Raw genomic sequence first — 15,401 nt, 5'->3', positions numbered from 1 at the left:
TAACGTGACATTAAGTCTAGATTCATTAGGTATTGGGACCTAAGTTTGTATCAACCAAGCCAGTATTTCCAAGTTCCTGATAGGCATAAATTAGCCATTCTCAGCATTGTAGAGGATCCCCAGGCACTGCTGAGCAACCTGAACTCTGAATTCAAGTTTTTTGAGCAGCTAGTGAGTAACAGTGCATAAACAATACTTGTTGTTTGCTGATGAAACAACACACTTCAAATGTGTTAGTGAAATTCAGTACAGTATATTTTTCCCCTTCCAAGACTTGAGGTTTTTTCCAAAGGAAGTCACATATTGCATACAGTAAAAGGTAGGCTTTTTGGAAGAAGCTGAAAAGCAGAGAGAAACAAAGGACTCACTGGTAATAATGGTATAAATAATTTCAAGGGTTTAATGTATTTGAAAAGCGTTTATTTAGACTTGTACAAACGTGCACAGATATTCTCAATCTGCTTCAAAAACAGCTGCTATTAAATAAAGTTTAAACCAATTCTTCAGTGAATTAATCTAAATGACCATTTTCCGAGTTTAATTTTTTTTTTTCTCTGTATTTTCCACAGACTAAGTGAGGTGGGTTCAGTTCACGTGTTTTGCTTAGTGGAACGTTGAAGTTGCACAAGACCAGTGCTTGTTTTGTGTTTGCTTTTTCACATTTAGTGCCTCATCATTGTAAGGCAGCTTCCAGTCCTCAAACTCCTGCTCTTGGATTGAGATTTTACTGTGTTTAGATTGAGCATAATAGCGTACACACCTGCGCTGCTGGAGCCTGAGCATCCTGCACGCTGGATCGCAATTGCAGTTGTGGATGTGTGAACAAGTCAGAAGACAAGTGTTCAATGATAATAGGATTAGTATTGGGAGATTTAATTCCTTTATCTCTCCAACCAATAAAATATCCATTGTTTTAGTGCTGGCTGGCATTTTCCATTCAAATCAGATTTCTGTGGAGAGTCTGGAAAACTGTTACATGAGTGTAAATGAGATTAAGCTGATGCTGCAGTTTTTATTATCTGAGCTGTTAAGATTCAACACCTGAACTGGTCCCTTTGTAAGTAAGCATGAATAGAAAAAGTATTGTAAGAAAGTCAGACATTTGAAGAAAAATGCCTGAATAGATCTGGTGGCAGTTTATGACTGAGGAAAATGATACAGATTTTGTGACGGAAAAGCCATTGTTCACTTCTGTTAAATTGGCTTTATCTATGTTAGTTTGCTGTTATAACACACAGAAAATAGATTTGGGATTTTTTTTTTTCCCCCAGAGGTAGAAATAGATTTTTCCATATTGAAGATTTTGTTGTATCTTTTATTCTGTGCATTCTCTGCAGAAAGTGCTCAGCTCGAAGACTGAACATGTAATGCACTGAACAGGAGTATTGTTTGCTGCTTTAAACCTCTGCTAGAAAGACATGAAGTGAATTTTCTACCAGAATGGAATTGGTTTTTAGTCCATGTCATGTATTTGTCTTTCAGCCTGACATCCCTGCTGTGAATGGCTTTGTCTGTGGACTCTGCTCTGTACCGTTGGCAGCGACTGGGAGCTGAAAGTCCCTCCCAGACTCTATCAGAATCGACACCACTGCTGTTTTCTGTCAGAGACAGACCAAAACTCAACTTAAACAAATGGAGGATTGTGTTTCCCAACAATGGGAGACAGTGGAAAGACTGGAAACAAGCTTCTGCGTTTTATTCTGGAAACAGGATACAGACCACAAAATACACGTGGTTCACTTTTTTGCCCCAAAATCTTTTTGAGCAGTTTCACAGGTAAAAAAATTCATTCAATGATACATGAGACTTAAGAACTCTCTCTGAAACAGTGACATTTGAGGGTGATGGAGAAGGGCTGCTTTTGTAGTTTCCACAGTGCTAAAATTTAGGTGATGATTATTTGTAACCAAATGTCACTCAACTGACACTGAAATGGAGGTTTAAAGCAAGTAAACACTAGGTGTGCTTAACCGATGCTGTGGCCAGCTTTCTTATTTGAATGCTGGAACAGTTTTCTATGTAAAAACGTCGAGTATTTATTTAAAAATCCCTGTTTCTGTGTTGAATAAACCTATAATTTTTAAGAACATGAAAAGACGTTCATTGGATGTGTTGAGACACCTGTGAAATTCTGTAGACTTCAGAGGCTCAGAGATTAATTTTGGTACATTTTTAATGGCATGCAAGTGACTGTCTACTGACTTATAAACAGTAGACATGTATATGCAACTGCTAGGTCAGGTTCCTTTCCAAGTGCTGATTTGAAATTATGTATCCCCCCAGCATAATGAATGATGTCAATAAGATGCCCAGGGAAATATCATTATGATAAAGATAAATGAAAGTTGTATATCCATCTCTAGCTTTGACATTTTCGTTCTGTATATTAGATTTACACTTTCATAATTTGACCTTCCACCTGTGGAATCCTTCATGGATTCCTGATGGGGACATTTCCATAATTCTGAGCGTGCATTTTTTTACACCCATTCTGTTACATTGGTTTGGGTTTTTAAGGTTTTTTGGGCTTTTGTTTGATTTTGTGCTTATTTTCAAGACTGAGGCAGTGGGGGATCGTTAAGAAGTTTTAGCTCCTAGAGATAAAAAGTGTTTGTAATATGTGGAAAAATGGAGGTAGCTATAACATTATGAAAATGTATCTCATAGGCTCTTCTAAAGAAAAAATTAGCATCTCAGTTAAGCAACTGATTAATTCATTCTGGGAAAGGAAGAGGAGGGCAGAGGAGTGAAATGATTAATGTTCCTTTGACACAAAATGGGGGATGTTCATTAAAGGACACATTCTAATTTCTGACTACTTTTAATTTATTTTATACATTTTCAGGCTGGGTAATCTTTATTTCTTCTTTCTGGTGGTTCTGAACTGGTTCCCACAAGTGGAAGTCTTCCACAGGGAGATTGCTATGCTGCCTCTGATTGTGGTGCTGCTTGCCAGTATGAGTAAGGATGCTATTGAAGACTATAGAAAATACCGATTTGATAAGACGATAAACTTCTCTAAAACCAGGGTATACGACAAGTAAGTAAACTAAACTAATTCTTTTTCCTTGCATTTGATGTGGTGAAAACTGCTCATCTGATTTTGCAGTAATTCCCTCACTGACCCTTCGGAGTACAGTAAATTTGGAAAAGCTGTTATAAAAGAATTTTGTTCTGCCTTTAAAAATGCCTCGTTTATCTCACTTAAGTCATCCTGATATCATTGAAGTTTTGTTTCATATCACAGCGGTGTGTGCTGATACACAAATTTTCATTCCAAGTTTCCAAACCAGCTTGCCAACACACACAACATCCTCTCTGGGTAGCAGAAGGATCTGAAGGAAAACTGAAGCGTATCCAAGTCTGGAAAGGATTACCAGGGCTGTTTAACAAATTGGAGCAATGTCTTTCAGATGTTTCACACTAAAACTGTTAATAAAAAAATTAATAATCAACTACATTCAAGGTGAAGTGTAACCAGGAACTGAAAAAAATTTATAGGACTTCCAGTAAACACAGGTGATCACTACAGCACTGTTTCGCTTTGGAGATGGTACAACACCCGCAGTAAGCTGCAATGTTTGCTCAGTACTGACTCAGAAGGAAGAAATATTTTCACGTGCAATTCTTATTGCAACATTTCAATTTCATCAGAGTTTCTTGTCCAAGTACTAACTTGACTTGAGACTACTTAGCTTGTCACTACGTAACGCAATAGATAGGAGTTTTCATTTAAAAGAAGTTTAAATGTTTGGGTCTCTTCCTTTTTTCACCTCTCCTTAAGCCCAGGCCATAGAGAAAAAATTACTATGGTTTGTACACATCTCATTAGCTCTCTTGGAAATTAGCCCTCATCTGTGCTACATACTTATGTGTCAGAGGCACAAGGACCAATGGAGAAGAAGAAATGCGAGGCTGGATGGGGTTACTGCGTGAGGGAGGGACGTTTTGAGTGTTGAGAAGCAGGAGGTCTATCAGAGGAGAAGGGTCAGGCTGAGGGGCAACCTAGGTAAACTGCCCTTCAGTTGCCTATGTCTATGTATAATTCTCGCAATTACCAAATCATAGGTTTGCTTGGTTTGGGGGGATGGGAGTTGTTTGTTTGTTTAATAATCCATGTTATGGGCTTGAAAACAAATAGTAGATAAAGGAAGTAAAAGAGAGAAATACTGTCTGTGCTGAGGCTTATAGCAATCTTCTGTTGACTTCTGGGATGCAGAGCTCTGCCCATTATGTTTGAACTTCCTGGCAACTCCCAGGCTTATAAAGTGATTCAGAAACTCACGGAGTGAACCGTGAAAATTGTGTGTATGTTCTTAGCTTTGTTGCTGCTCTGTGTTAAAACAGAGACACTTCATGTGAGCAGATAGTCAATGCCAGGGAAACACGCTGAACGGGGCCTCTAGGCGTATGCTAACAGGAATAACAAAACATTCAGGATGCTTTTGTCATATTGAGGTGCAGCCTCCCCGGCAGGCTCTAGGACCCGGTGCAGCTGAGTCAGGATGATACCTGTCCCTAGGCAGGTGGAGGTTGGAGTCGAAGGAGAGGCAGCCCTGGGCTTCGGACGTCTTGACTCTCCTCTCCACCACTTGGGAGTTTATTTGGATTATTGAACTCTTCTAACTTTGTCGGTTTTCAACTTGAGACTACTTTTTGAGAGGAAAACAAGATGTCAAGGAAAAGTGTTCCAGGCTGCTTCTCTAGAATGATATGGAAAAAACATTTTTTCAAGGAAACCTGCTGCCGACGTGGTGCTCCAGACGCTGAAATCCAAAATGAAGAGCTGGAGAAAAGAGGAAAAGTAAAGAAAAGAAAGAAGAAAAATGAAAATAAACGAGTGATCATCTCCAATTTGCCCTTTGGAAGTAAGAAGTGGAAGGAAAATCCAAACAGACACTATGACTCCAATAAAATTAAGACCACAAAATATACCATTTTGACTTTCCTCCCTAAAAATATCTATGAGCAGTTTCACCGCTTTGCCAATATTTATTTTGTGGTCATTGCATTGCTGAATTTTGTGCCAGTGGTGAATGCTTTCCAACCAGAAGTTTCTGTGATCCCAATTTGTATTATAATGGCCATTACAGCCATTAAAGATGCTTGGGAGGACTTTCGGCGGTATAAATTAGACAAAGAAATCAATCATATGGGATGCTACATTTACAGCAGGTGAGTTTCATACAGCTTTTATTACAAAAAAAGTTGGCTCAAGATCTTTTATCAACGGTAAGGCTTTTTGTTTAAAAAATTAATAACTGGTGGAAAATCACAGTGATTAAGTAAAACAGGGAAAAGTCATAGTGACTACATAACACCTGGTATTTGTTCTGATACAGGGAAATAAATTACTTTTTTTGTTTAAACCTCATTTGCAGTCTGGGAGGGTAAGTTTGAGTTTCATGGTATTGAGGCATATCAGCCTCTTAAACGTGAAGTGCGGTGAAAACAGGTGCTTAAATAGTTACTGAGCATCTGGATTTCTAAGGAATTTTCAAGAGGGCTTAATTCTATCATATAAGTTAGCACAGAACAAGATCTGTCATGAGACCTATTTGCATTGTTAGATGCCAAGAAACCTCTTAAAAAATGTAGTCCTTTGAACTACATTTAATTTTATACTCTACTCTGTAGACTAGCTTTCAGTTGTATTTCTTTTACTAGCTTGTATGTAAAATAAAACTGTAAAAATGCAGTTTAAAAATGGGAGATAGTAATATATGCCTCTTCAGTCATCTCTAAATGAAGTAACTACATGCGTCTCTGCTCACTTCAAAATGTTTCATGACCTCTGGCTTTTAGGACTTTCAGAAGTTTGAAAATTATGTTTTATTGTATCAAAACTGTTCTCTCAGCAAAGTAGACAATGACTTCTCCCTGTTAAAATACCACATCTGGGAGTCAGAAGAGCAAAACTTTCCATCTCCATGGGTGTTGCTTGTCACCCCTCAAATCAATCAACAGTACTTTATATAATGTACACTTTCACAGGCAAGATCTTGCAGAACTCTGGTTTTTATCACACAGTGCTGTCATTTCTGTTTGTTTCTCTTGCATGTGTTTGTCAGATTTTTATTTTTATATCCTGCTGGTTAAACAGGAAAACAATAGATTTGCTTGTTTGGGGGCTAAACTTATCCCCACATATAGATAATGACTTGTCAGAAACAAAATCGCACTGCTCTCCTTGCCAACTTGTCTGAAAAAGCAGACATTTTACAAGTTTCTAAATATTGTTCATTTAAGATTTCTTCGCTTTTCCACCATGAAGACTGTCAATAATTGTAGCTCTTTGGGTAGGGTGGCAAAATTGCCTCTTCTGCCTACCTTTGAGATTGCAATCCAGTTGGATTTTTCAATCTTTTCAATGTTGCATTAATCCATGAGGCAATGGATTATTTGTTGACACTTGTTAAAACCAGTATGAAAGAGAACAGGTGATGTAGTAGGTACTAATGAATGGATCCGCATAGGAATCTTATTTATTTCCTTTTTACATAAAGCAACCGTGTTAATTTATATCTGAAAGCCTTTTACCATGGGAACATGAGAAGTGGGGAATATGATAAAACTGGTTTTGTATAAGAGAAAAATGTCCATCATGGAATTACTACATATGTACAGATCCAGATTCAAGTTATAGCCATGAGTACTTTCTTATGCAGAAACTTGACACGGGCCTGTCTTAAAATTGGTTACCCCATCCCATAAAAAAGACTTCGATCTAGGAATAAATCTTGTCTAGAATCTTGTCTTTCACCAAAATTTTATGGCCCAAAAAAGTGATGTAAGGGAAAAGAAAATGAGGGCTTCAGACTATAGCATTCATCCTGGCTGGAAAAATCGTGGGTAATTACAATTGCCATCAGATCAGTAGCTACAGCTTATTATATCATGAATAATTTTAATCAGGCTTCTGTAGTGCTTTGGGAAGCTGATATTTCTTGTTCTTCTTGCTAGCTGCAAAGTCATGGAAGAGCATGATGTCTTCTAATTTTCTTCCTTATGAATCATCTGCTATAGGTAATTTTTTAACATAGGTGAAAGTCTTTTTCAAGGCACTGCAGATTTTGTTACTCTTGGGGCAACAAAGAATTCTTTTTAATAGAGCAACTGACTTTCCATCCTAAGATTAAAAACTACTTAGATTTTAAGAGTTAGTCTTGGAAATTACATTGTGTTTATTTCCGATTTCAATAACAAGAACCGTGGTTCCTGTTCCAAAAGAAATATGAAGGCAGAACAGTCTTTTCCAAATGCTGAATGTTCTTCAAAACTTTCTTGAAGACTGGGGGAAATGCAGTATCTTGCCTTCTTTCATCACAGAGCAAGGGAAATTGAATTTAAATAGGCTGTCCTGTAAACACATTTCTTCTAATTTTCTTTTCACAGAGATCAGCTGGAATGGGTAATCTAGTCTGCTAGTCAAATGAAGGAAAAGACACTTCAAGTAGTGTATTTAAAGAATGTTTAATTGAGAAAATGGGAGACAATTAATAGGTATTAAAGTGTCTTGGGGAGATACAATAACTTAGATCTGGTGTTTGATTGTGGAGATTTTAATTTCTGAACCAAACTTTTGGAATCATAATAATTGTATACAAGCTGTTGTGCTGTCAGAACGAATCACACAACACCAAAAGAAGAAAACAAAAAATTCAATAGTGGGTGGTACAGACCTATGTTTAGTTGCCTCCTTTCTCCTAGTATTCTTTAAAATATACTTTGTCTGCTTTTAAATTTTCCAAGAAGTGGGGCTTCCTTTACCACAAAATGTGATTGTCAAAGCATTTTCTATGATATTATGCTTAATCATCCCTCTCTAATTGCATTCAAATTCCTCAAGTCACCTGGTTTCATGTACCCCTAATAAGTTATTCTTCATCCATAACATTTAATTATAATCTTCAAATATGTGTGATTTTTATCATATTCATTTTGCTATGCCCAGACACCTTTTAGTTAAGATTTGTACATAGATCACTCTTTTCATCTTTCTTGTCAGTCAGTCCTCCAAACCTACTTTGGTTACTTTTCTCTGAACTCTCTCCGGTTTGTCATTAACTTACTAACAACAGGGGCCGGCACTGAATGTCGTATACAAACCTGTAAGTGAATGTCAACCCAACAGTTGCCAAAAGCTCTTATTTAATTTTCTTGAAGTTCTATAATGTTCAAGATACTACTTGATATGCAATTAATGTATGGCTTGGATCTGATATACCCCTGGGATTAAGCTATAACAGTCTGCAAATACTACATAACATCCAGACAGGTTTTTACATCAATTTCACACTTCTGGAAGTTTTAACCTAAATTTTTCTCAGTGTCTCAATAGACACTCAGATACAAATGCAAGGACTGTGCACAGTTCAAGATGGCAGAGCAACACACTTGACTGAATGCACATACATCAGGTAGCAGCAGCAACCATAAAAACATTAACGTTATTTGAGCCATTCACATTGCTTAATTTTAGGCACCTAAACTCAGATATCTGAGACAGTGACTCAGAGAAGCCTAGTTTATATGCTTTGAATCATCCTGTGGAGCTGTGGGATAACTAGGTAAGTCACCAGGCGTCCTAAATGAGATAGCATGATTATTCTTTCAATAGAAGGTTCCTCTGTGATGCTTTCAGGCCCTGTGGTTTTCAGGTAGTTCCTACAAGCATCAGTCTCCTTTTCTTCTGTAGGTCCACCAATGCCTGTGATACAAAAAAGTCAGGCTGGCCTTCGCTGTGACTCTTTATCTGCTAAGTGTAAGGTTTTAGAACATTTGAAGGTTTCTGCATCGGCACTAACTCTGGATTAGTCCTAGAGCAGTGATGTGGAAATAAGGAAAAAACAAAGAACTTATCTCTGTGTTGCGCGAAGTCAGAACTGCCAACAGCTGAAAACCTGGAAATGGCTTAAGCTAGACTCACTGGTTTGAAAAAGAATTAAAGTATTTCAGTCAGTATTTAGACACACAAGCCTGTGTCCCACTTGAAGTCCCACCACATTCCCTCAGGCAAAATTGCAATCCATTTTCTTGGGCATAGCAATATCAAGACTTCTGCACCTCAGTGGTTCCTTCTCTGAATGGTGCATGAATTTCATCAACTGGAGATCTCCTGAAGATCTCCAGCTCTTGTATGGCTGAAGGTGCATTCCTATGACAGCCACAAAGCATGAACTTTGATCAATTGAACATGAATTACTTCTTATAAAGGTAGCCATATGAATAAATTACAATTACTGCAGGATTATTATGTGCTATGATATTATTGCAACTCACTATCCATCAGGAAAGATCCAATGCCTCTCCCTTGCTTAATGTCAAACATGACTGTATTGTTCCCTGTGTGGGACTATCACTGGCAGTGGGCATCCTCGACTCTGTTGCCCGTGTAACTTTTGTATGTAGTTCAGGTGCTATGGATTTTTTGTACCTAGTTTAACTATGGAAACCTAAATTAACAGTGGGTTTTACTGAAGGCACAAACAGTGCCTTCTCTTTGTGCAAGCTGAGGCATTCTTCAGACTTCCACTGAGCTGAGAAAATAGCCTAAACCAACAGTACACTCAGGTTTGTTGTATCACCATGCAACTGCTTGAAACTAGTGGTACCAAAATTGTGAAGAAATAATTAAAACGTGAATTCATCTTATGGTGACCATGCTGATTGTGTGGTGAAGAAATATGTGACATGCTGAACTGACTAAATGCAAAAGATAAATGTCAAGTTTTCGACACTCGGCTGGTCCAGGCAGCAGCACTTGAAAGTCAAAGAGCAGTGAGCTAACAGTTCTTGTCAGTCAGTGTGTATTGCTACAGTGAGGATCCTTGGTCTCTGTGGAACAAAATCCATAAATACATTACTAATGCTACCACCAGTTTGTGTATTGCTTTATCAGAGCTTCCTTCAAGATCTATTACCTGCCAAGGCATTTAAAGCTGCTTCACAGAAAAGGTGCAGTGGTTTAGCAGACAGCAGCAGAAGCTAACAACTAAAGACAAAGGGCAAATAAATGAGAACCCATGGTTTTGGCTCAGACACCTGCAGAATCATGACCTCACAGCATTAGGTTCCTTCCTATCTGTCTGAATTTTTAAAACACCATTAAAACCTGGAGAGAAGCAGGTCTCTACCATGTGACCTCAAAAGCTACATGGTCATGAATAGAGATGACTGCAGCAAAAAAGCTGATCTAGGCTGTGGCTTCCAAAAACTTGATAAGTTAATGGGAGTCCTTAGAAACTAATGCTAATGATTAGCAGTCATTAAGTAACTGGTCTTGGAGTTACCTGTTCATTCCAGCTGGTGCCAGGCAGAATCGTAGCAATAACATTTTGTTCAAGGCAGTATTCAAAAAAAAATTAGATTTTCATAAATACAATAATCCATAACTTACAAATGAACCCAGTAAAGTCTAAGCAAATGTGTTCTCAAAATACTTTTTACTTTTATTTTATTTCTTCATTTGCTACAGGTCATTATAAAATCGAGACAGAGATTAAAAAAGGCAGGCTAAAAGAAATCCAAAACCTTGGATACAGACATATAATACATTTATAAAGTTCTGATACTTACTTAAAGTCCACATAAACTTGAAATTATTACCGAAGTTGAATATAGGCATCTTTTATCATTGAGAGAATAACTTCCTTGTTAGGATGCTATAGACAGTTTTAGCACATAAAAAGATAGGTTCTGTTGCTAGCGTTAAGGAATTTGGAATGCCAAAATGGTATAATTAAAGATGTATTTTATTAGACGTTAGAAAAATTTGACTCCCATTCTCTTTAAAAGATGCTCATTGCTGTCTTAAAGTAGTATTCATAGAATAGAATTAGAATAGGATAGAATTAGAATAGAATAGAATAGAATAGAATAGAATAGAATAGAATAGAATAGAATAGAATAGAATAGAATAGAATAGAATAGTTTAGTTTGGGTTGGAAGGGACCTCTAAAGGTCATCTAGTCCAACCCCCCTGCCATGGGCAGGGACATCTTCAACTAGATCAGGTTGCTCAGAGCCCCGTCCAGCCTGACCTGGAATGTTGCCAGGGATGGGGCATCCACCACCTCTCTGGGCAACCTGTGCCAGTGCCTCACCACCCTCAGCGTAAAAAATTTCTTCCTTATAGCTAGTCTAAATCTACCCCCCTCTAGTTTAAAGCCATTCCCCCTTGTCCTGTCGCAACAGGTCCTGCTAAAAAGTTTGCCGCCATCTTTTTTATAAGCCCCCTTTAAGTACTGATAGGCTGCAAGAAGGTCTCCCCAAAGCCTTCTCTTCTCTAGGCTGAACAACCCCAACTGTCTCAGCCTTTCTTCACAGGAGAGGTGTTCCATCCCCCTGATCATTGTCGTGGCCCTCTTCTGGACCCGCTCCAACAGGTCCGTGTCTTTCTTATGCTGAGGGCTCCAGAGCTGGACGCAGTACTCCAGGTGGGGTCTCAGCAGAGCAGAGTAGAGGGGCAGAATCCCCTCCCTCGACCTGCTGGCCACGCTGCTTTTGATGCAGCCCAGGATACAGTTGGCCTTCTGGGCTGCGAGTGCACAGTGCTGGCTCATGTCCAGCTTTTCATCCCCCAGTACCCCCAAGTCCTTCTGGGCAGGGCTGCTCGCAATCCCTTCATCCCCCAGCCTGTATTGATACCGGGGGTTGCCCCAACTCAGGTGCAGGACCTTGTACTTGGCCTTGTTAAACCTCAGGAGGTTCACACAGGCCCACTTCTCAAGCTTGTCCAGGTCCCTCTGGATGGCATCCCGTCCCTCTGGTGTGTCGACCGCACCACTCAGCTTGGTGTCATCTGCAAACTTGCTGAGGGTGCACTCGATCCCACTGTCTATGTCATTGATGAAGATATTAAACAGTACCGGTCCCAATACGGACCCCTGCGGGACACCACTCGTCTCCGATCTCCATCTGGACATTGAGCCCTTGACCACTACCCTCTGGATGTGACCATCTAACCAATTCCTCACCCACCGGACAGTCCACCCATCAAATCCATCCCTCTCCAGCTGAGAGAGAAGGATGTTGTGGGGAACCGTGTCAAAGGCCTTACAGCAATCCAGACAAATGACATCCGTAGCTCTTCCCGTGTCCACTGATGTAGTCACTCCATCATAGAAGGCCACTAGGTTGGGTCAGGCAGGACTTGCCCTTGGTGAAGCCATGCTGGCTGTCTCGAATCACCTCCCTGTCCTCCATGTGCTTTAGCATAGCTTCCAGGAGGATCTGCTCCATGGTCTTCCCAGGCACAGGGATGAGACTGACCGGCCTGTAGTTCCCCGGGTCTTCCTTTCTTCCCTTTTTAAAAATGGGGGTTATATTTCCCCTTTTCCAGTGAGTGGGAACTTCACCGGACTGCCACGACTTCTCAAATATGATGGATAGTGGCTTAGCAACTTCATCCGCCAGTTCCTTCAGGACCCATGGATGGATCTCATCAGGTCCCATGGACTTGTGCACCTTCAGGTGCCTTAGATGGTCTCGCACCTGATGTTCTCCCACAGTGGGTGGCTCTTCATTCTCCCAGTCCCCACCTTTGCCTTCTGTGGCTTGGGCCCTTGATGTCCCTGGCCAGACTTAATTCTATCAGGGCTTTAGCTTTCCTAACCTGATCCCTGGCTGCTTGGACAATTTCTCTGTATTCCTCCCAGGCTACCTGTCCTTGCTTCCACCCTCTGTAGGCTTCCTTTTTGTGTTGGAGTTTGCCCAGGAGCTCCTTGTTCATCCATGCAGGCCTCCTGGCGTTTTTGCCTGACTTCCTCTTTGTTGGAATACATCGCTCCTGAGCTTGGAGGAGGTGATCCTTGAATATTACCCAGCTTGCCTGGGCCCCTCTTCCCCCCAGGGCTTTGTCCCATGGCACTCTACCAAGCAGATCCCTGAGGAGGCCAAAGTCTGCTCTCCTGAAGTCCAGGGTAGTGAGCTTGCTGTGCACCCTCCTTGGTGCCCTCAGAATCTTGAACTCCACCATTTTGTGGTCGCTGCAGCCCAGGCTGCCCTTGAGCTTCACATTCCCCACCAGCTCCTCCTTGTTGGTGAGAACAAGGTCCAGCATAGCACCTCTCCTCGTTGGCTCCTCTACCACTTGGAGAAGGAGGTTATCATCGACACATTCCAGGAACCTCCCGGATTGCATTCAAATGTTCAGTTCAACATTCAAATGTTAAGAGAGAGTTTGGGGCTATGGGGAAAGGCTATAGCTGCTTGCTAATGAGGGCTTGTTACAGGGCCAACCACTGCTAAATGACATCATTCATGGAAGCTGCTGGGCTGATGTCCACGTCACAAATACAACCTTCCCAGCTACTGTAATAGTAACGTGGCAGAAGCCAGTGATGAATTGGCACAGACAATACAATACCTTCTCGTGCTCAGATAATCTTTCTAGCTCAGGAATACTATCAGCCAAGTTGTACTGTACTCTGACCTGTGGACAGGTTTCAGAATCAGCTCCTTTCCAGTCTAGTGCCTTCCTCGAGTCCTAAATCTGCTCCTTTGTTTTCAGTTTTTCAAAGTTTTATGACAGTATCTCCTAACCAAGAGGTCACGGCCATAAAGTGGTCTTTGAAAACATTTTTTGAAGTTTTTCTGTACAAAAGCTAGTATAATCCCACAGCATAAAAGTGTGGGATTTCTCTTTGCAAAAATAGACTGTAAAGGATAAGTAGCTGTGTGATTCTACCTGCTGTCTGTGTAGAACTGAGAATCTCAAAATATGAGCTTTTTTTATAAAGTAGGTGATGCTTGAGGGGGGCCATTTTCAAACATAACATTCTAGCGAATTTACATATGATAAAGTACAAACATTTGGTTTTGTCTATTCGTGACGCTGACATTATTTTTTTCTAAGTGTTATAACCTAGCGGCAATTTAGGGGATGAAAGGTAGAGCAAACAATGTCTTTACTTCAAACTGCAGAGGATCCTGAGATGGAGCTTGCAGTAATTCAAGGAAATAAGACTCACTGAACTAATTGGTTGATAAGATACTTCTGGGTAATAAGGATTTCTGAAGATCTTTCTCTAAGACAATCTAGGACTTATAGACATGCTGTGGAGTGCAGATGAAAAACGGCTTTTATTTAATCTCCTCTAGGGAGCAGAACAATAATTTTTATTTGCTCCCATTCACCATCCATTTTGACTCAGTTTTTGTTTGAAATTTATCTTTATTGAATCCAAGAACGTGAAATGAAATTCTTGACACAAAGTCAATAATTTATTCATGTTCCCCCACAATCTCCAGCCACAGCAGGATTTTTTTATGATCCTTTCTTCCCAGAAATGACTTCATAAAGTTTATTTAGTTCAGGCTTTCTGGTCAGATATGATGAGTCCATTAACAAATTCTGGCAGACTTCACTTTGACTGTTCAAGGCTAACTACCTATTTTGGTCTACACTGTCCTCTGATGGGCATTATTATGCTGCCCATTATCCCAGGACAGCAAGGGAACACTTTTTAAGTGTGCTGTTGATAAATTGACTGGTAAAGGAGAGAAGGTACTGAGAAACTTTTCTCTTAGATCATGTCTTTGACACATCACAGCCCTGATGCCAGGTGCTATAAGAATCAGATTTCCAGTTTTCCACCTATTGAAAATCACTACATCTTGTTTATCTTATTGGATAAATGCGTTTGCCCTTTTTATATGTTTCTCATCAGACCGTCTTAGATTTATGAAGCTCCTCTGTTTATTTAGCAACTGGAGCTTGTACTATGAACTTTAATCACTGAACAGAAAATGGGCGATGTTCACAGTTACAGGAATTGCTAAAAGGAAACTGCTTCATTTGAAAAATCTTGTTAGGAAACTGGGCCAGTGCTGCTGTGGGGTGCACCAGGTTCCTTGTGAAGTACTTTTCTTCCTTTCATCCATTGGTAATTCTCCACAAAGTTGTAGAAAACCTTTGTATGGTAGGAAATTGTTAATCTTAGAGCTCCAGCTGAATAGTTCTTTCAGAAAAAGAAAATGCGTTTCTTTACCAAATTCATGGTTGGGAGAGAGGGACAGTTTGTTCATCTGAACGCAGGTTTAGGATTCTAGCAGTTCCTGAACTCTGGTCCCTGTGCTAAGTAGGACTTTTCCTCTGGGCTGAAAGAGGTCATTTGGCTATTCTGACTCACCATCTCCTCTGTAATTAGCGAATGGGCAGAACCTGAAGCTTTATGTGTAATATATGTCTCATAGGGAATTATTAAAAAAATATTACAAATCTGTGATTTCTGTGGATCATTTTTGCTAACCTGGTTTCTTTAGGCTGATGTGGAAGACAGCCGGCTGGGCAAGGCCCTTCTATAGCAGAAAAATCAGAAGTGTGTTCTATAAACTTCAGAATTGCGTAAGAGTTGACGTACAGAGAGGTAGGATTGCCCTGCAGAAGTCATAGCAAA

The 15,401-nt window shown here is 40.0% G+C and overlaps 1 protein-coding gene across 3 annotated transcripts in view; it reads left to right on the top strand.

Annotated features, from left to right (window-relative positions):
- The first annotated feature begins 1,501 nt into the window (after positions 1–1,501).
- The window catches only part of ATP10B (ATPase phospholipid transporting 10B (putative)), a 56,163-nt gene continuing 42,263 nt past the window's right edge, over positions 1,502–15,401 (top strand). For 2 of the 3 annotated variants that reach the window (XM_076350114.1, XM_076350113.1), the window contains exons 1-2: positions 1,502–1,776; positions 2,846–3,040. In XM_076350114.1, coding sequence (XP_076206229.1) covers positions 1,502–1,776; positions 2,846–3,040 — 470 coding nt within the window. Of the gene's footprint in view, positions 1,777–2,845; positions 3,041–4,513; positions 5,176–15,401 lie in introns of those variants that run through there. The other variant, XM_076350112.1, reaches the window with a different exon arrangement.

Source organism: Aptenodytes patagonicus, chromosome 12 (assembly GCF_965638725.1).
Source record: "Aptenodytes patagonicus chromosome 12, bAptPat1.pri.cur, whole genome shotgun sequence".
Classification (NCBI taxonomy): domain Eukaryota; kingdom Metazoa; phylum Chordata; class Aves; order Sphenisciformes; family Spheniscidae; genus Aptenodytes; species Aptenodytes patagonicus.
The sequence above is the reverse complement of the archived record's forward strand: the minus strand, read 5'-3'. Positions and strand labels throughout refer to the sequence as shown.